Below are 19,641 nucleotides of genomic sequence, written 5' to 3'. Positions count from 1 at the left end.
CCCCTGGTTCCTCCTGGTGCAGGACAATGCCCAGCCTCATGTGACCAGAGTGTGTAGGCAGTTCCTGGATGATGAAGGCATTGATGCCATTGACTAAATCTAAATCCAATTGAGCCCCTATGAGACGTTATGTATCGTCATGTTATGTATCATCCGATGCCACCAAGTACCGCTACAGGAGTCCATGAGCTCACTAATGCCCTGATTCACGTCTGGGAGGAGATCCCCCCAGGACACCATCCCCGACTCATCAGGAGCTGCAGGCACGTGGAGGCCACACACTCTACTGAGTCACATTATGAGTTGCCGTGATGAAATTCCCGCAAGTTGCATCAGCCTGTGATTTACATTTTTTTCTTTGATTTTCAGTGTGGTTTTGAATCCAGCCCTCAGTGGGTTGATGATTTTGTTTTCCATTGACCGTTGTTACATCAATTTGTTCTGAGCAAATTATACAATGTACATCAGTAAAGATTTAAAGCTTGAATAATTTGTACATCAAGATCTGATGTGTGATTTAAGTGTTCCCTACATTTTTTTAGAGCTGTGTATATTTTTGACAAGACGTTAGGATAACTGTGTTGTCAGAAGCCTGTAAAACCAAAGATACATTTCTACTCTACACTGAGTCTAATGTGGACTTACAGTGCAGCTTGTAAGAAAACTGCCATGTTAGCTTTACTAGTTTGCACTGACTATGTGCAGTAATAAAATATTCCACAGCACTATTTCACAAATTGAGAAGCACAAACTAAAATATACAATAAATCTACATTACTACTAGGAATAAAATGTATGTTGAAAATTAAATGAGCAGGTAAGTGGAAGTTGTACAGTTAAGTTAAAAAGAAATTTAATACCTCTCAATTGTTTTTTGAAATTGAGCACATGAAGCTTGTGAAGGATGTGACATGGGCCAATAAACAACCCCTTAGATTTTGGTGCAGATTTAGACAAAGGGGCAGATTTTTTTTACTATAACATTGCTAGATTTATTTATTTATTCATTTTTGACTATTTCACCAATTTCTCAGGGAATATAATAGACCTTGGTGAAAAAAGTATTTGTGGATTGACAGCCCTGTGCGTGAAACACCTCCATATATTTGGTGTTTTATTTTTATTAATAGTTATAGTATAAAATATGAAACTTCACATTTCTTCGTCATAAAGGTTTGATAATGACACCTTTGGAATCATTTCCATTTTAATATATACTTTATAATGGCTAATATATTAATATCAGAAATTCATTACTCCTAATAATGGCATCTGCATCCAAATATCCATATCAGTCAGACTCTATTAAAAATGGATACATTACAGATAAAAAGTAGTTTAAAAAGATAAACAACTGTTTGTGGTAATAGACCGATATGTGGTGAGGTTTGATAACTCCTGATAAATAATCCATCTGTTCATATTAAAACACAGAATGTTGCATTGTGGTAATTCATCACACTGAAATTACAGTATATAATTAGTTATTGGTTATATTGTACATTATGTTCTTGATGTAGTTAATGAGATTTTATGTTAGAAGTGAAAAGATGAATTTACTATTCTGCACTAATTAATGCTTGCTCATTGTGGGAACTGTTGGGTTCCTCTATCAATTTTAAGGTCTTGACCTTATTATGTTATGATTTAACGCTTAAAATTGTACTAAATTAATACCTTTTATTTTAGTTCATTCATTTTTTGCCTGGATTTTTGTGAAGCACTTTGTTACCTTGTTTAGATAAGTGCTATACAAATAAAGTTAGTATTATAACTGTGTGGATAACTTTTTGTATTAAACTAGGTTGGCGAGCCCAGCCTGTGACAGTGGACGCTGTGTGGACAACCATAGGATCAGTCCACAGGAGACGTGTGGCTAGCTTGAACACTTGCACACTATAAGCTCTACCCAGGTAGTAGTAAGGAAAGAAGTTGTGAGAGAACTTACAACACATACATTCATAGCGACAACTGAATTACTGGATCTCAAACTCCTGGGGTTGAGGATTACACTCCAAAAGGACTAAGTTTGTTGTTTTATATTGTTGTTTTATTTCATTTATTGTTCAAAGAGCTTGTTTTAAAATGTTGAAATAAAATCTACACTGCTGTGTATGTTGAGATTGTTGATGTAAGGCAATACATTTATGAACTGGTCAACATCATTTGAACTCTTCTTGTGTGTGATTCAAGACAACCACTCCTTGAACCTAGATAGGTGTTAGCATCTCAGTTTCTCCCACTGGTTGATATTTTCATTGGTCGTGTAAATATGTGGAGCACTACAGAAGAGTATTCAGGTCAGGCCGGAGGGGGAAATTATAGGAGGGAGTTTTTTCATTTTTTCATTTTGGGAATAAAGTCAAAATATCAAGAAATGTCAACTCCATCAAACCTTTTTTCCCACACTGGGTTTATGCACTAAAAGAGAAATATTTTCCTTGTTAATCAAATGGAATGTGAGGTACAATTTCATCAATTTATCCACACAAGATATTTTGTAGCGGCAGTCAAATGTGCTAATGTTTGTAGTTGGATGTTTGCAGAAACGTTTGACTTTAATCTTGAAATGTTCTCAACATTTCAACTGATACACTTTCAAAATGAATCACTGTCCATGTATTGATTTTTTTAGCAACAATATGAACACATTATAATGCCCTTCCTGACTCCTCTCTCTCGCTTGCTCTCTACACCGACACACACACTTATACAGTTACATCAGACACATCTGTAAACTCTGACTAGGTAAAAACTAAATAATTTGCTCTTCACAAAGACAAATCAGAGTTATGATTATTAGCATTAGCTGCTTTCAGACATGCACCGAACCTGGAGATCATCCTGACATTCTGTGGAGGGGCTGTGTGTGTGAACGCAAATGTCTGAGTGAGAGCCTCTGAACTGGTCAGCAGACTTTCTGCTGACCAGTCCCCTGGTATAAAGTCTGCAGAAAGTCCAGAGGAGCTGATGTAAGAAGGCAGCAGAAGAACCTCTGCAGGATTCACCACAAGCAAGTGGGCGTGTTGATGGTGTTTCTGACAAGCAACAGACTCAAACATGAAGAAAGAAAAACTAACAGAAAGAGAACAAATCTCCAGATGAAAAAGCAGAACCATGCATGTAGAAGATGTCAAGAGGTTTTGGTGATTAGTGCCAATGCTGGTGTTGATGTTGACGTAAACAAATACGTGATCTTCACAGTGAAAGTAATATGTTACTTCCGACCTGACATTTCGGTGTTGTTGTGAACACATCTGAGCGGAGTACCTCCTGCTGCCATGTACCTTTGTGAAAGACAAACTGCAGAATTCTCCAGACTTCCTCCGGAGGTCATTTCTACAGAAGGCTATAAAGAGCGGCAAAGTGAGATCCGATCACAAGTCACCACAGGAGAGACGATCATGATGTATGTTAGGCCCAGGTGAAAGCACACACAGTTAGACTTAACAGTCCATTGTGATCAGAGCTCTTAGTGTGTCATTCCAGGAACTTTGTCTTAGTCAGACAGACCTGATGCTGTTGAGTTACTTTTCATTTTGAGCTGCAGAATTAGTCACGTGACTTTGGGGGTGTAGAGTACAAGAGGTCACAGATTAGTACAGATGTACTTATTTGTCTAGCAGACAGAATAATTGTTTTTCCATCGGGGAAAGACAGAGATTAGTGTCAATTTGGACTTCAACATAATGTCTAAATGCGGAAATAATTAGCAAACACAATAAAGTGTATTTAGCGTTACTCTTTAAATAAGATTACAGCCTTGCAGCTTAGCTCCTCACATTAAAGTTAGCTTCTGATGGGCGGATCACAGCTGGTGGTTCATGTGCGTATACTCAGGACCCGGATGAAGCTCGTCGCCATCATTACTCCAGCCCAGCGCAGCGCTGCCGGTGGGGCGGAACACCACTCATCGACCCTGCTGGATTGTACGATCCTCCGACAGACCTGGCACGCCACCGTGTTTTTCACTAAGTGTTAGCCAGTTTGATCATTTTCGCTTCGCTACCAGCATCCCAGACACGATGGACGAGAAAAGTGACCAAGTTTATTTGGCAAAGCTTGCCGAGCAGGCAGAGCGATATGACGGTAAGTCTCTCTTAGCGCTGGCTGCGAGTGGGACATGTTCGCAGCTGGTATTTTTTTCTCCATGCTAGCTAATGGTAACCGTGCAGTGTTCGGTAGCAGCTCACTGTTAGCCGCGGCTAACAGCTAATGTGGCTACGACCGCGGCGCTTGCTGTTCGTTGGCATGACAAGGGACTAATTCACCGAATAATCTAACGTGACGTGAACAAAATATCTAATTGTGGGGATTGTTGGAGCTTTGGGGGATTTCGCGCGAGCTGGACTGAAAGTGGCTAACGTTAGCGAAGGGGATGTAACAAAATGGCGGATTACTGGAGCGTGAGCTGTCAGTAGTTGCCCCCACCCCCCCACCCCCACTGCACCATGCTAGCTCTGTAGCGGAACATTTGAGCTACTGCTTCGCTTTGTTCTCTCAATCGGCACCAATGTTACTGTGCTGTTTTTGTCACCATTCTAACAATTTAACATCCATCCGTTTTTTATGTTTTTTTTTTTCGCAGAATGCTGAGAGCTAATTTAGACGCTAGCGAGGCGTTAGCTCCTTGACGCTAAGTGAGTTAGCAGTGAGTGGGAGGGCATCTGTGCACTTGGTGGGGTGTTCCCCTGAACACGGGCTGTACAGATCGATTGGAGAAAACGCTCCCGTCACACTGTCATACCATTACAGGCCGGACAGTGGCTGTTTTTAGACGCCTGCCTTTGCCCAGAAACGTGAAGTGAATGTGCCATGACTCATTCAAGGGATTTGGACCGAGTGTATTTACAGAGTGATTTAAAGTGGCTAAGTGGTATCCTGGCTGGAAATGTAGTCGTATTGTTCTACTGTCACAGCCTGTCCAGTGTTAACACTAATCCTGACACTCAATAGATGCATTTCTAAAGTCGTATACTGCGAAAAATGATATCGGCCTCACACTCGCAGAACAGCGTGTCATGACGAGTTATTTAATATTTAAAGTGCAATGTATACCCTGCCATCGGAAATCAGTTCCACATCCAGCATAATTTAAACCTAAAAAGAACAGCAATGATAGATTAAGGAAGTGAGTGGTTTATGTGGGTGTGCTTGCTTGGTTGTTGAATAGGTGGAGGTTTGACACTGACGAGGAAGCCACTTTAACATGTATTCTTATCACACCATATCAGGTCACCTCTAACCCTAGCATATTAGGCAAGTTACCAATATTTATCCTTGAGCATGACACACCTGACACATTTTTAAACAACCAACCAAAAAAAACTTGAGGGTTTGTGAAGCAGATATAATTGGCCTGCTGCTGGTTCCTTGAACATATCTGAATCTCTGTTTGCCTCCTGCAGGCTTGATAACACATCATAATAATGGATTTGAGAATTCATTTAGAATTTTTCTCACAACTTGAGACCACCATGTCTTCAGCTAACATGTCGAGATAATAGACACCTTGATGTGCACTCTGAAGATACAATGTGGAAATAAAATATTTAAATAAAACAGCAGAGTGCATAAATGAGATTTACTTATGTTTCCTTAACAGAGATGGTGACTTATATGAAGAACGTGGCGGGTATGAACGTGGAGCTCACAGTGGAAGAGAGGAACCTACTATCAGTGGCCTACAAGAATGTGATCGGAGCTCGGAGAGCCTCCTGGAGGATAATCAGCAGTATCGAATCCAGGGAAGAGAGCAAGGGCGGAGAAGAGAAACTGAAGATGATCCGGGATTACAGGCAAACGGTAAAGCAGCCATTATTTAGACTCTGTCTTTCAGGAACACATGAAGTTACCATGTCCCATTGTCCCCTCTATCTTTCTCATTTCAAAGCATTTCAGTTTAGCTTTGCTGATGTGAAATCACTTGCTCATATTAATAATGCACATCATGAGGCACCTACTGGACAGACTGCATCTGAGTCATAGTTGGCAAGTGGTGCACTCTTTTGCTTTTATGAAGGGAAACAAGAGCTGGCTATTATTATGGGAGAGGCCGGGTGTGTCAGAGAGATGGGAGAGGCAGTTGGACTGCAGTCAATGACCTAATGGGATTCAGAGATGAGTTATCCTGCTGCTGTAACTTTATTGGTTAGTAGTTCTCTAACTCCCTCAGGGGGACACATTTCTTTATCGCTGCCACATTACCTGCTAAGCATTCAACAGCATTGAAATTGAATCAACAGGAATTAAATAATCAATCAACTAGCAGACTATCAGAAATATGTTTGCTGATTTAAAAACTGATCACAGCATTATAAAGAGTACCTGGTTGTAATGTTGTTGCAGGTTGGTGTATATGTTTATTGTGAAGCATCAGGAATGCCATTTAAATCATATTTTGCAAAAAGTAAAATAAAAAACTGGTTTTGATATTGTGGCTGATCGTGGAACCCAGAAGAGGACACGGACAGCTACAGTGGATGTCATATGTGAACATATTAAGACACTTGCAGACAGTCCAATTTATAATCTGGATTATAGCAATTGCTTTATTGGCAAATGTATGACAACAATAATGTTTTGCCGATAGAATAATTACTTTTTTGTCTTTGTTTGGTGGCAGGTTGAAACGGAGCTGAAGGCGATCTGTAATGATATTCTGGATGCACTGGAGAGGCACCTACTCCCCTCTGCTGTCATGGGAGAGTCTAAGGTCTTTTACAACAAAATGTAAGAGCTTTGTGGTCTGAATATTACTTAATAGCTGACTTCATGAATCCTCTATTACTTACACATAATGTTGTATAACTTTTGGGGCTGGTGTCTTTATTTGACATGTTTATATAGTTGAATAGGAAAAAACTGACAGCAAAACAAAGTCAGAACACTGGCAATATGAGGAAAGTTCAGAATTTTTTGAAAGGAATGTGTTGTGTAAAGTCAAGGCTCATGTCACAACTTGAACAGTTTGCTCCAAAGACCATCACAATGCAACAATTTATATCTAATATTGTCATGCACCACCTAGTAATTTTTCCCCCTAAAACATTTGCAGGAAGGGTGACTACCACAGGTATCTGGCAGAGTTTGCCACTGGCAATGACAGAAAGGAGGCGGCAGAGAACAGCCTGGTGGCCTACAAAACAGCTACCGACCTAGCCATGTCCGAGCTGCCTCCCACCCACCCCATTCGCCTCGGCCTTGCCCTCAACTTCTCCGTCTTCTACTATGAGATCCTCAACTCGCCCGACCGTGCATGCAGGTCACTATTTCTTCAATACATTTTCTCTCTTGTATATCTTTAAGTTTGATTAACAATGTTAAAGCAGAGTAATCTTCTGGGTGCCTATCAATGTCATCACAGGGGGTTTGGAAAGGATCCAAAGTGTCAGTGTACTGACAACAACCGTTTAGGAACCATCTGATGATTTCAGTGAATCTTTACTCATTAGTCTCAGTTGCAGTGCATCACTAATCAATCATGTGTATTGTTCTGACAAGTGACGCTGAAGCTTTAAATGCTCTATTTGGAAAAAAAATTGTGTTCACCAAGTTGACCTTCATGTTTTATTGTCTTACCACATTAATTTCAATGGATGTTATTAGGCTTCGTTTTGACACCGGTCAATTTAAACACGCTTTGTCTAAATGTAAGACAAAATGGTTAATCATGTTAAAATCCTATTTCCCCTATTCATCTTTAAAACTGCTAGACATAGTTTTGAAGCCATCTGTGTAGCATCAGCTTTATGTTCACACATAAATTAATATAAAACTGATACATGATACAATATATAGCATTATATATTTAGTGTGGCAGATGTGCATAGTACAGCTTGAAAAATAGCAGTTAAATCTTTAATGTATAAACATTCAAGCAAAATTCTCATAGGCATTTGTTCAAATTTCTCATATCGCTGATCAGAACTCTTGAATCTGCTCGAATCTTTAAGTTTGTATATATAGTGATTTCAAACCAAGTGCTGAATGTGTTTGCTCAGGTTGGCGAAGGCTGCATTTGATGACGCCATCGCAGAATTGGACACACTGAGTGAAGAAAGCTACAAGGACTCCACACTTATCATGCAGCTGTTACGTGACAACCTGACACTATGGACTTCAGATATGCAGGGAGAAGGTAAGAGGCTCATGCCATGGTGCCCATTCATTAGACTTCTGTCGTACATGATATACACTGACATATTCTCTGCACTGGCACTGTGTCTATCTGTTATGGTCTCTGATCAACGTCTTTTTCAAGGACTAGGCCCTCGTTGATCAATTCTCCCACACCTCACTCATCTCCTGTTACACACCTAAACACGTTTGTACTGAATTTATAACATTTGTCATTAACTCCGAGCAGCCTGATGGCTGATCTGTTGAGTCAGCAGTAATACAACACCCATGCATTGCTAGATTATAATATTGTGCTCTTTACCAGGAAGAGTAAGCCTTCTAATTGATTGTGGTAGTGTTGTCATCCGATTTCATGACTTTACTTTACTTGAATATTTATTAGTATACTTTAGCTACCAAGCATATGAATTATATTTGGACACATCTGTCAAATAACTATAGCAACGATCTAAATAGTAATCAAAATGGTCATTTTTTAATATAAATATCCCGTCCCTTGGACTTGTGTTGCCACTGTGTGCACAGACTTTGATTCTGACTTGGCTGTGACACCGCTTTGTACTCGACCCCTGTACAATTTGAGAAACTGGGTCTCTAGTTTTTTGTGTAATTTCTTTTTATCTATTATAAAATAAAGCAGATGTTTGTGCTTACCTGGCATTCCTTATATCATAGTTAAATAAGCATTGAACATCTGCTCCAAGCCATGGTAATCCACCTGAAGGCAAATGTTTTTGTAGATACAATCTTGACATAATTGGAATAATCAAATAATGAGGGTCAATGACTGTGAGAAGTGCAGCCATGACCAAAAAGCTAAACGGTTTGAATACACATCCAACAACCCAAGCTTTCAGTGCATGTATCATGCTGCTCACACTGCATGTCCATGTACAGAGTGCAGGATCCAGAGAGGCTGAAGTGAAATCAGCCATTAAGAACAAAAACTCACAAGCATTCTACCTAACTAAGATCACCTGTTTCTCCACCTTGCAGCTTTATATTCTAGGGCTGAACTGTTTGAGGATGGTATTGACAGAAATAACAGTATGTTACAAAACTACGGATGAATTAATGCAGCTGATGCTGAGCACCTCATAGAATTGTTCTTCCTGTTTAGGCAGGAGAAAAGTAAACTTCAAAGTGCTCTTGAATAGTTTTCTTAAAAATATTTAGCTCACATTTATGAAGCTGTAACAAAGTCTCATTCAAATCTTAAAATCTTTCTTTTGGACTGTCAACCCCAAATGCTATTGTCTACAGTTTGGTACTACTTCTTTGTACTAGAGATCATGATTTCAGACCTTTTTAAGGTTATTGGCTTGAAACAACTTAATTTTCTTCAACTCTGCCCATCAGTTCTGACATTTGTCACCACTGTTGCTTAATACAGTCGTCTTCTTAAACTACTTAATTCACCCAAAACTGAAAGAAATATACATAGTGGTTATTATAGTCATGAAAGCTGTGCACGGCTGCAAGTTACAGCTTGTTAAAAACAGTTAGTTATATAAGTTGACAAATTACCTCCTAGAACTAAAAATTTTCAAAATAGGATTTTGATGTAAGGGAAACAAATTTGATTCATTCTTTCTCTTCCTCCGGTCATTCCAGTAGTTTATATTTATTTCTCATCATCTCTCTTGTCTTTTTCTTATTCCTTCTGCTGTAGAGTCCTAAGGGAAACAAACCAGACTGTTCATTTCCCATGTTAACTGTACTTTGTAAGTGTTGCTCACCCAAGCCTTGCTGTGTGTGTGACTCACCTCTTTTTCCTCAACATGAATTAACTCGTGGTGAAATAATGCAGTCCACTCACCTGTTGCTTTGTCGCTCACTCATTCATTGGATCTTCGGTCTACCCACCACAGTCAGTTGAAACTCTTTCTTGACTAGGGCTGCCACCCAATAGTTGACTTAATGTTGGTCTAAGTCGACCAAGGTTTAATCTGTCATTTGGTGGAAGACGGGAAAAAAACATTAAACTCCTGGAAGTGGAAACGCTCAATTAGCACGGACAGACATTGTTTACATGGCTGTTCCCTGCGGTTATTAGATAATTAAGTACGTGGGGTATCCAGGAAATCCAAAATGTAGGATTAATTTCCAGACGTTAAACCCTGAGAAGGTGACATCCTGCAAACTCTGGAGGCAAACATTGTTGTCTAATGTTAGCCAATTAGCATGGTATCACGCTAACTTTAGATAGCATAGATAAACGTGGTCTATCTAAATGTTCGTTGGCATGAATGCACATTGTGCATATGTTGTGTTGGTGTTAGAAATTCAGAAGTTGCGTGATGTATCAAAATAAATCAACAAAATGTACAGTCTCCTTGTTGGTTCTTCCATCACTTTCAGACTCATCAGCGCTTCTGTCTCATTAACAAGCAGCTAGTCTTCACTTGCTTTATGCTTGTGCCTGTAAAAGTAACATTTTAAAGACTTATCACCATTTCTCTCTAACAATATTACCTGTAACATTCTTCCTCAGCCCTGAAATGCAAACTCTTCTGATGCCCCCTTAAATATTTCAAATTAAAATCATCTGATGGCTTGAACTAACAACTACTTGTCGACTACAATAAATCTTTGGTGGGGGGCAGTCCTGCTCATGAGAGTGTAGGTAGTTCCACTCAGTGTTCACTTGGTTACCTATTAAACCTGTATGCACATCAAGCAGCAGAGGTTTGGCATGGTAGACTGCACACTGTACAAATTAACACTTTCAGAACCCCAGTTAATGGGATAGTTCACCCAAAAATGAAAATTCACTCTAACTACTCACCACTATGCTGATGGAGTTTTATTTATTTTTTCACTTTTTGATCAGTTTATTTAAACACTACTTGAATGAGTGTGACACACACTAGTGAAAGATGTGTTTGGGTTCAGCATGTATTTTGGTCCAGTCCAGGGGTCTCATTTATAACCGTTGCGTACGCACAAAACGGGGCCTGAAACGTGCGTACGCCACTTCTCACACAAACGTTGGGATTTATAAAATCAAACTTGACGGGAAAATGTGCGTATTTCCACGCAAACTCTGACCCATGCGTACGAACGTTTTGGAGACGGGAAAGTGGCGACACAGACGTGAGGTGGTGAACTGAAGCAGATTATTGATCCACTTCATCATTTACATTAAAACCAACAGCTTTAGTTGTGGTCACGCGACATATCTGTTCCACACAAACCTTTTAATTGAAAAATATATAAAACAGCTTACAGCAAATTACGTTCAGATTCCATTAAACAGCGGCGTTACAGAGCCGAGTCATTAATAGGTTTTAATAATATCTTCTAACACTGTGCGTGTATCATCAAATCGCTGCAGTGAACGTGACTGTGCCATCAGGCGCACAGAGCGCACTGGAGATCACTTACAAGAAATGAAGAAACTTTCCAAATAATATCGCAGAGTGGAGGTGAGGATCCACTGATGCGAGGGAATCGGTCCGATGCTCTAAATAAATAAATACTGCGGTGACACTGGTGCGTGATTCTGCGTGATGGATGCACGCGAATGGAAGGATGAGGAGGAAGCGAGGGTTCAGCGGTGTCTGATCAGCTAATATAGATTCTATTGATCTGTGATCTCTGAGCTGAACTGAGTCCAGTATCGCACAGATCGACCGACAGAACCAAACCATCCCAGTACAACACGAGCATATAATAATAATTCTGTTAAATTCTATAGAGAGGGGACATCACAGCTGTCTCTGAATTTAATAATCCTGCAGTTTTGGATGATTAAAATACGAACAGACAATACAACAAGTTCCCTCATATTCTGAGAGGGATAATTTAATATTCATGCCGTGCTTTGCATTGACCATTTATGGTTGAAAGTGGGCGTGTGGAGGGCGGATTTGGAGGCAGATCCACGTACGAAAGTTTCCAGGTGGACTGTGATTTATAAAGCGAACATTGCGTTCAGGTGTGCGTGCGCACAGTTTTATAAATCGGAATTTTCTTTGGCGTACGCCATTTCCGGCTTTTGTGCGTACGTACACTTTTAGTATGAATCCTACGCACTGTTTTATAAATGAGACCCCAGGTCTGTTGCGTGTTAGAAACATCGTCAACACGCCCACTTGTTCGCTGTGAATCCTGTGGAGGATCTCTTGCTATGTTCTCACATTGGCTGATTCGGAGCCTCTCACTATGCTGTCATATGACAGCTTAATAGAGAGTTGATTTACAGATGAAGATTTCTCAAAGAAATCCTCTTGTATAATGTGTTGGATAGCGCTCAAAATCTCATCTTGTCATTTAGGCTGTGGCTGAGTTCTTGAAGCCTTATTTAGAAAAGAGGAAAATTGTGTCAGTGCTAAAAGAATATTTCTACACGTTTTCAATACAAACATTTTTCATAATTATGCTGCACCTAGCACAAGGCTACTGATGTGCTAATGCATCAGTAACTGATATCTATATGCATGTTGTGTGTTTGGTTCATAATGCTCCTCTCCACATAAAGATGTTGTATTTTGAAAAATTCCAGTATACTGCATCTTCAAGTAAAAATTTTAAATGACCACCATTTACATACTATAGAATTGCGACTTAAATACCAGTCAGTGATCTAAACCCTGTTGTCCAGACTCGGCAAACAAAATCCTCTTGTGGCAGAAGTGGCTCAGAAAAGACTTCAGAACAGAAATCAGGGGGGAGACACAAATGAAATGCTGGTTTGGCTACAAGCCCCTTTTTTCACCAGTTTTTAATGATAGTAATTGGTATTTAGCACTTTTCATAAAAATTTTTTAATAATTGCCTTGACATTTTGCTCGTTTCCAAACTGGATATTTTTAATTTCACTGAGTTCATCTGGCTTTGTACTGAACATAAAGCCTGTCTGTCTCTCACTCACTGTTGACAGTAGAAACCTTGTTTTAAACAGAGCAATCACATTCTGACGACAGTGATTTGTTTATTTTTAACCATGTTGTTTCTCCACCAGGTGAAGAACAGAATAAAGAGGTACTGCAAGACGTAGAGGACGAGGCCCAGTGAGACTATGCCACCAACAGCCAACAACTTGAGACCCTCCCCTCACCACCTCACACTCCTCATCCCTCCTACTTCATTCCCCCCCTCTCAAACTCACCTTCCTCCTCTCCTTCCCCTTTTTTCCTTTCTTCCACCTCTGCAGTTCCGTGGCCCAGCAGAGCCACGGAGTTAAGCTGGTTTATTTTTCTCTTCTTTTTTATTTTTATATTAGCCCTTACATCATTCAAGTAAATACCACTTAATTGAGACAGGAAATACAATGTTAGACAGACAAAGATAATAAGAATCCCCTTTTTTTTGTCCTGGTACAAGCAGTTCTGAGATGTTATCTTTGTTTTCATTGTTGTATTTTTGTTTGTTTTTTTGCTTTTTCCTCAATATTTTTATCAGTTGCTGGATGTATTGAGATTTTTTTCTTAATGTAATTACAGAAATTAACTTTTATTACTGATAATGTTGACTATTAGTTATGGGAGCTATTTTATCTCTGTTTTTAGTGAAATGTCGAATGCGAATCATCTTTTTTTATGGGCAATTTGAAAACTACAAGTGCCCTTTTTGTTAACTTAGGTTTTCAGTGGAAGTTGGCAAAATTCGCGATATCCATGTGGGGCAAAGAAGTGCTAAACTTTTACACCATAGTGATTCTGTCATCATGTTTTTGTAGTTGTCCTTGGACTGTACCTTGTGCTGAAATACTGTAACTGTGCAAACATGCTGAATCTCTGAAGGTCGACTTGCGGCTAGCTGGTGGTTTTAATTTTCAAAACTTGGGAGATTTCTCACTTGTGTAAAAGACGAGTCTCAATTTGGCCCCGCTCCTCGACAGAGAGCTCTAAAATCAAGATAGTCAGCGCTTGCATGCGTTAACACATCTCTGCTGCTTCTCCCCTACTCTTCACTAAAGCTCCTCTTGGTCCAGAGGTTTTTTTTTTTTTTGTTTCCTTTGTTTCTCTTCTTGTTTTGCTTCATTATGTGTAACTTGGAGCTGATTTGTACTACTGGATATCTGACTGGAGCCACAGACAGGGAATCTGTATTGTTCTTACTGAAACACAGCATGGAATTAACATTAAACAATCTAAATTAAACATTACAAACTGACTGGTTGCTTTTATTTTTTTCATTTGCCTTTAGATGACTGATTTTGCTGCTTATCTTGTCTTATGTGAACAAATATAATCCAGGGAACAGTTTGTTCAAACATGGTCAGGACTGAAGTAAAGGGGAATCTTGCTTTTCCTGTTTCTTGTTGAAGCTTCTGCCAGATAGAATTTGCATCAAAATCTTGTATAAACTGACTTTGATGAGTAACTCGCAGGTGTTTGTTCACAATTCAAAGACAGTGTTGTTAGTGTCTCTTTTCTTCACCACAAAAGCAGACAGACCTTAACAGCATTGCCAAACAGAGCAGATGTTGCTGCTCGATTCTGAGTTGGCAACTGTGAGCATAATCATAAATTTATATGGTCTATTTATAGTGTTCGAGAGACAAATGCAATCCTACTGCCTGCGCTTTTGCTGCCACAGTGGCCTGCTACTGTGTGACCGGCTGATGGAAGTGATGGTCAGAAGTGGAGTGACGTACACAGAAGTATTTAACTAGCAGGCAGCTGAGGTCAACCCCTTACAATAGATATCACTACTACTTTGTCAGGAATGTTTCCATGTGGCTGAAAACAAACATGGATCATAGATTAGTAGTTTGAATATGTCATAATTATGATGGGTGCTATGTGTGCTCATCCACCTTTCACTCATACATGTTCATTCTGAAAGTACCCTGAGGCCTTAATCTTTGCCTCCCCACTTTCAGTTTCTTGTAACCTCTGCAGCAGTTGTCTGCTGTTCTACTGTTACATCACCCGTAATAACAGCCTGAGCTCAGAGCTGAGCCTAAATTTAGACTCACAGGTGAAAACGGGGGAACTTGTTAGGCAGAGCGACTTCCTGTCTGCAGTGGGACCAGCTTCAGCCCATAGATAGCTGACACTAAAAACAATTGATAAGGATACATGTGGGGGGTGGTCTGCAGGTTTATTAAGAGTAATGTGGAAGAAGTACACTACACTTCTTTTTCCTAAAGCTGTGAGAGGAGACAAGACTTTCCTCTGACTGGGTGGTTGTACAGCAGCCCGTCAAGCGCCCTCTGCAGGTCAAGTCTGACACACACAAGGGGGAGTTTCCCACAGATCACAGCCTCAAAGATGTCAACCCTATGACTATATATTGGTGCAGTGAGATCTGGGTGGAGTCAGTCGCCTGTCACTCAGAGATCCAAATGTGCAGGAGGAGCAGGTAGAAAGAAAGGATGCTGTAACCAGTTCCACCCATTTGCATCCATATAATTCTAGCAGTACATTAGTGTTAATCGGTTGGACTCATTAATGAATTCATCTGTCATAAATTCATAGAATAGAATCAAGCCTTCATTGTAAGAGAGAGCAGTCAAATTAAATTAGAGGTACTACTTCTGAAATCATTGCAGATTAATAAAAACAAGTTCAAAATAATAAAATAAAAAGACAAACCAATTAATACGAGATTAATAAATACTGTAAATAGAATAGTGGCTAGCTATTGGTTATTGCACATGTATAGGTCAATATATCATATTTATGAATTGGTGGAGTTTAGTGTTCTGATGAACCGGGGGGGAGAATCTGTTCTTGAGTCTATTTGTTCCAGTTCCACAATCCACCTACTGGTGCTACTTGGACACGTCTTCAGTGATGAACCCGAGGTCATAGGGTGTTTCGGGTCTTTGATTATCAGAAACCCTCGCCCGGGCGACCCAGCCGAGGTGGATCAGTCCCCGACTTGTGTCCAAGTGCCTACACCACAGATCCCCCCTCCGGATCCACAACCATCGTGAGGCCTTTTCGGCAGCCTCCAGGATGCTCTTTGTGGCTGCAGTCCTTTTACACCAAGGAGTTTCAGTGTCTTTATTAGAAAGTGGCAGGCAAAGCCCCAGCGGGTTTTCCATCCATCGGCCCTGCATTCTGCAACAAGATGGCTGTACTTTCCCCTCTTGCGTTCATTGTCTTCGATCCGGTCTTCCCAGGGGACGGTAAGTTCCATCAGGACGACTTGCTTTGCAGACTCCGATGTTAACATCATGTCTGGGCGGAGCGACGTGGTTGCAATGTTTCATGGGAACTTGAGCTGACTTCCTAGGTCGACATGGAGTTGCCAGTCCCGTGCCGTGGCAAGAAGTCCTCCTGCAGAGCTAGGCTGATGGTGTGCCTTCTCCCCAGCACTGATGAAGGTGATGGACTTTTTGGGGGCATGCTGGTTCTTGCTGCTTTGGATTGTGTCTGCCAAGAACCTTAGGACCTGGTCATGGCACCAGCGGTACCGCCCTTCCCCCAAGGCCTTCGGACAGCAGCTCCATACCATATTAGATTATTGCAGAACTAACGGACACCCTGGCATAATCATTGCCAGGCTATAGGGAGAAGGCTGAAATAACAGGGAGCACAAATTACACTGAAAGGTTTCTGTTGGTCCCCAGTGCGTATCATACACAGTGAGTTCTACCTGGACCAGGGTTGATTTCTGTGCCTTGGTTTGTTGTAATGTGATGAAAAACAAATTAACGTCAGTCTGAAATACATCCAGAATGTCACTAAATACAGTGCTCCGCCAAGGCCCAACAGGCCGCTTATGAAACTATAATTCACTAGATCTGTATTTATTTGTGTATCCACACCAAATTGCACACACTTATAAATATCAGTCCCCTAAACATCTTACATTTTTTTCCTCAAAATCCATGAATTGTTCTCTACAAAAATCTACAAAAACGTTAAAAAAAACCCTATCTAGCAATGTTAAACAAAGTTTAAAGATTCCCGTACCCACACCAAACTTTTACAGATTCTTCCCTGACTCATACTGCATTTCGTGGCAATCTGTCAAGTAGTCTTTGCGAAATCCTGCTAACAAACAAATAATAATAATAATATAAAAATAAGCTCCTTGGCAGAAGCAACATTTTAGGTTTAAGTTTCAGACAGGATCCCACTACAAGTTAGGGCCACATGACTATAGAATAAATCTCAGATCATACTTCAGGTTCCTCTGTTTAAAAAAGATAAAAAAAATAAATGCAGGTGAAATGACCAAAAACGGCAGACATGCAGTAAAAGCAGGGTGATCTGCCTCCATAGTGAAAGATGGCACCAGACATTCAGGCACAACAACATTACCTCCCTAGCTGTTGCACATCTTTATTTGATCAACATTTCCAGTCGACTTTCAGCTTTGTGATTGAATTTCTCTGCGCAGTATCATCACATTATCACCATACCAGGAGCTCTTCTTGCCTTTCACCTGTAACCCCTGTGCTTTCCCCCCTGTGCTTCCACTACTGTCACTACTGATTTTATATCATTACATTTGATAGAGAACCTCATGTATGGCCTGTGTAAACATGGTGTAAACACAGTGCTTTAGAGCAGTGATTGACAACCAACAGGGGAAACCTCGACGGTAACCAGGGGCTGAGTGGAAAGATGATGTAATTTGACAGATGAATACAGTGGCACTTGAGTGCAAAACACAACAGCAAATTAAACAGATTACAAAACAACTTCCCTTGGAAAAGCTAGTTACCTGCTGACAAGTCTCCTCAATGCCAGGAAGGAAATGCTGATAAACCATGTTTTGCTGTTGTGTTATCTTATTTGCCATTGTGTTTTGTGATTTGCTGTTATGATTTTCACTTCAGGGCCACTGTAGTTGAGACATCTGTTAAATGCCTTAATGTCTTGAATTGAACTGATGTGAAAAATAATGAAAGTAGTTGGGTACCTATGGATACTTTGTTCAAATACTTAACTAAAGGCTGTATAAGGTTAAATACAGAGGAGAAATGGCTGAACATGAATGAAAATACCAGATTACAGTACAATCAAAATCAGACAATTAATTTGTATATGATTGATTGTGTTACATCTAAAATACAACATATCTTAATATACATATTTGATGATGGTTCATGTGACTGGGCTATGTGGTTACAGCTGGCACAACATACCTTCAGGGTTCTTTGGTAATTGTTAACTCAGTGATTTTAAAATACAGAAACATGTCATGCTAACAGATCATCCTGAGTTTTCAGGAGAGGTGTTGAAAGGCACGTTGCCATGGCCACCACATGATTTCTCCTCCATTGTAACATGAAACCTCAAGAGGGCAGCAAGTTCCATCTAACGTGAGAAAGCACCACATCACCCTAAAATAATTTGCATGTTTCCACAGGGGCTGGTAATGGATGTGCTGAGAGGGGTAATAACAAAGTGCAACTTTCCAGGACACTGCGTTAGACGGTGTGTTTTGGTGCTAGAGTCCGCAGCCTCCTCTTCTACATCTTGCTGCCTAATCGGCGTCTTCAAGCTTCCCCTGCCTTCCTGTGGAAACTGGAAACTGCCGTGGTGTTCTGTTGTCGGAGAGAGATTGCTGCTCGCAGAGGGAACAAACGTCAATGAAATATTATGCACTTCCTCTCCTGCTGCAGAGACAGCAGTTATAAATAGACGGGGTTATTTTCAGGCAGCAGTTGTGAGATTTGCTCAGCCCTGGTCTGATCCGGCCTGGGCCTGAGCCTCCATGTGGCATCTGGTTACAGGACGGCACCGCAAATATACAGCAGGATGAACCTGTGAACTGCAGCTCACTGTGCTCTGCCCCACGCCCTTCACATCGCCCTGCAGCAAGTGCCCTTTGTCCATGGAACACTGCACATACATTTCATTTCACTGAGTCTTATAGTGTGTCCGTGCACAATGAGCACACAGTTCTGATCCCAATGCACCTCTCTCTCTCTCTCTCTCTCTCTCTCTCTCTCTCTCTCTCTCTCTCTCTCTCTCTCTCTCTCTCTCTCTCTCTCTCCAACCGGGTCCAAATCTCCAGACCTGCAGAGGAAGCAGAATATAAACCAGACCGCAAAGTAAATGCAACTGTCCCAGTGACAGTGTTTTATATTTCAGTTGTGTATTCATAGTTTTTTGAGTTCGCCCAACTTTAGAGGCAAATGTGATGGAGTGATTTAAAATGTAATAAATACGCTAATGTAACTGGATTACAAGACGTGCACACGCTAATAGTTTTTTTGAATATGTTGTGTGTTGTTTATTATGTTAAGGTACTTTGTTAGTTATTTTCTCTTGTGCTCATGTGTTGGCTGGACTAAGGTAGTGCATTTCTTAAAACTTAAAACAGAGAGGTAAATAAACCTCCAAAGACGTCTGTATAAAGAGTGGCCATTATTTCATCGGACCTGTGTAGTTACAGAGACGCATCCATTACCTGGACAGTTTAAACTTCTCTTGGCTAAGCCATTGGCGTATCAACCACATGACAAAGAAAATCAAGAAAAGGAAGCCGCACCCGGATGAGAGCGTTAAGAAAATACATTGCTCCATATACTGTAACATTCTATTTGCAGAATCTCTGGATGCAACAGTAAATCTGCAGTGA

At 40.4% G+C, this 19,641-nt stretch overlaps 1 protein-coding gene across 2 annotated transcripts; it reads left to right on the top strand.

Annotated features, from left to right (window-relative positions):
* The first annotated feature begins 3,855 nt into the window (after positions 1-3,855).
* On the top strand, positions 3,856-14,262 carry ywhae1 (tyrosine 3-monooxygenase/tryptophan 5-monooxygenase activation protein, epsilon polypeptide 1). Of its 2 annotated transcripts, XM_035154156.2 has the most exons (7): positions 3,856-4,089; positions 5,606-5,805; positions 6,626-6,732; positions 7,058-7,264; positions 8,004-8,140; positions 9,815-9,866; positions 13,109-14,262. In XM_035154156.2, the coding sequence occupies exons 1-6, from the start codon at positions 4,026-4,028 to the stop codon at positions 9,820-9,822; spliced, it is 723 nt and encodes a 240-aa protein (XP_035010047.1). In that variant the 5' UTR covers positions 3,856-4,025; the 3' UTR covers positions 9,823-9,866; positions 13,109-14,262. The 2 variants fall into 2 exon arrangements, with proteins under 2 accessions (XP_035010047.1, XP_035010046.1); XM_035154155.2 differs by lacking the exon at positions 9,815-9,866 and having other exon boundaries at positions 3,857-4,089.
* The last annotated feature ends 5,379 nt before the right edge of the window (positions 14,263-19,641 follow it).

The sequence above is a fragment of the Hippoglossus stenolepis genome, chromosome 4 (genome assembly GCF_022539355.2).
Source record: "Hippoglossus stenolepis isolate QCI-W04-F060 chromosome 4, HSTE1.2, whole genome shotgun sequence".
Taxonomy (NCBI): Eukaryota; Metazoa; Chordata; class Actinopteri; order Pleuronectiformes; family Pleuronectidae; genus Hippoglossus; species Hippoglossus stenolepis.
This window is presented reverse-complemented; position numbering and strand designations above follow the sequence as displayed.

Excerpts from the sequence above, each read along its gene's own strand:
- ywhae1 (XM_035154155.2), top strand. The coding sequence starts at position 4,026 with ATGGACGAGAAAAGTGACCAAGTTTATTTGGCAAAGCTTGCCGAGCAG. Across the intron at positions 6,733-7,057 it reads AAGGTCTTTTACAACAAAAT|GAAGGGTGACTACCACAGGT; the intron begins GTAAGAGCTTTG and ends AAACATTTGCAG. Across the intron at positions 7,265-8,003 it reads TCGCCCGACCGTGCATGCAG|GTTGGCGAAGGCTGCATTTG; the intron begins GTCACTATTTCT and ends GTGTTTGCTCAG.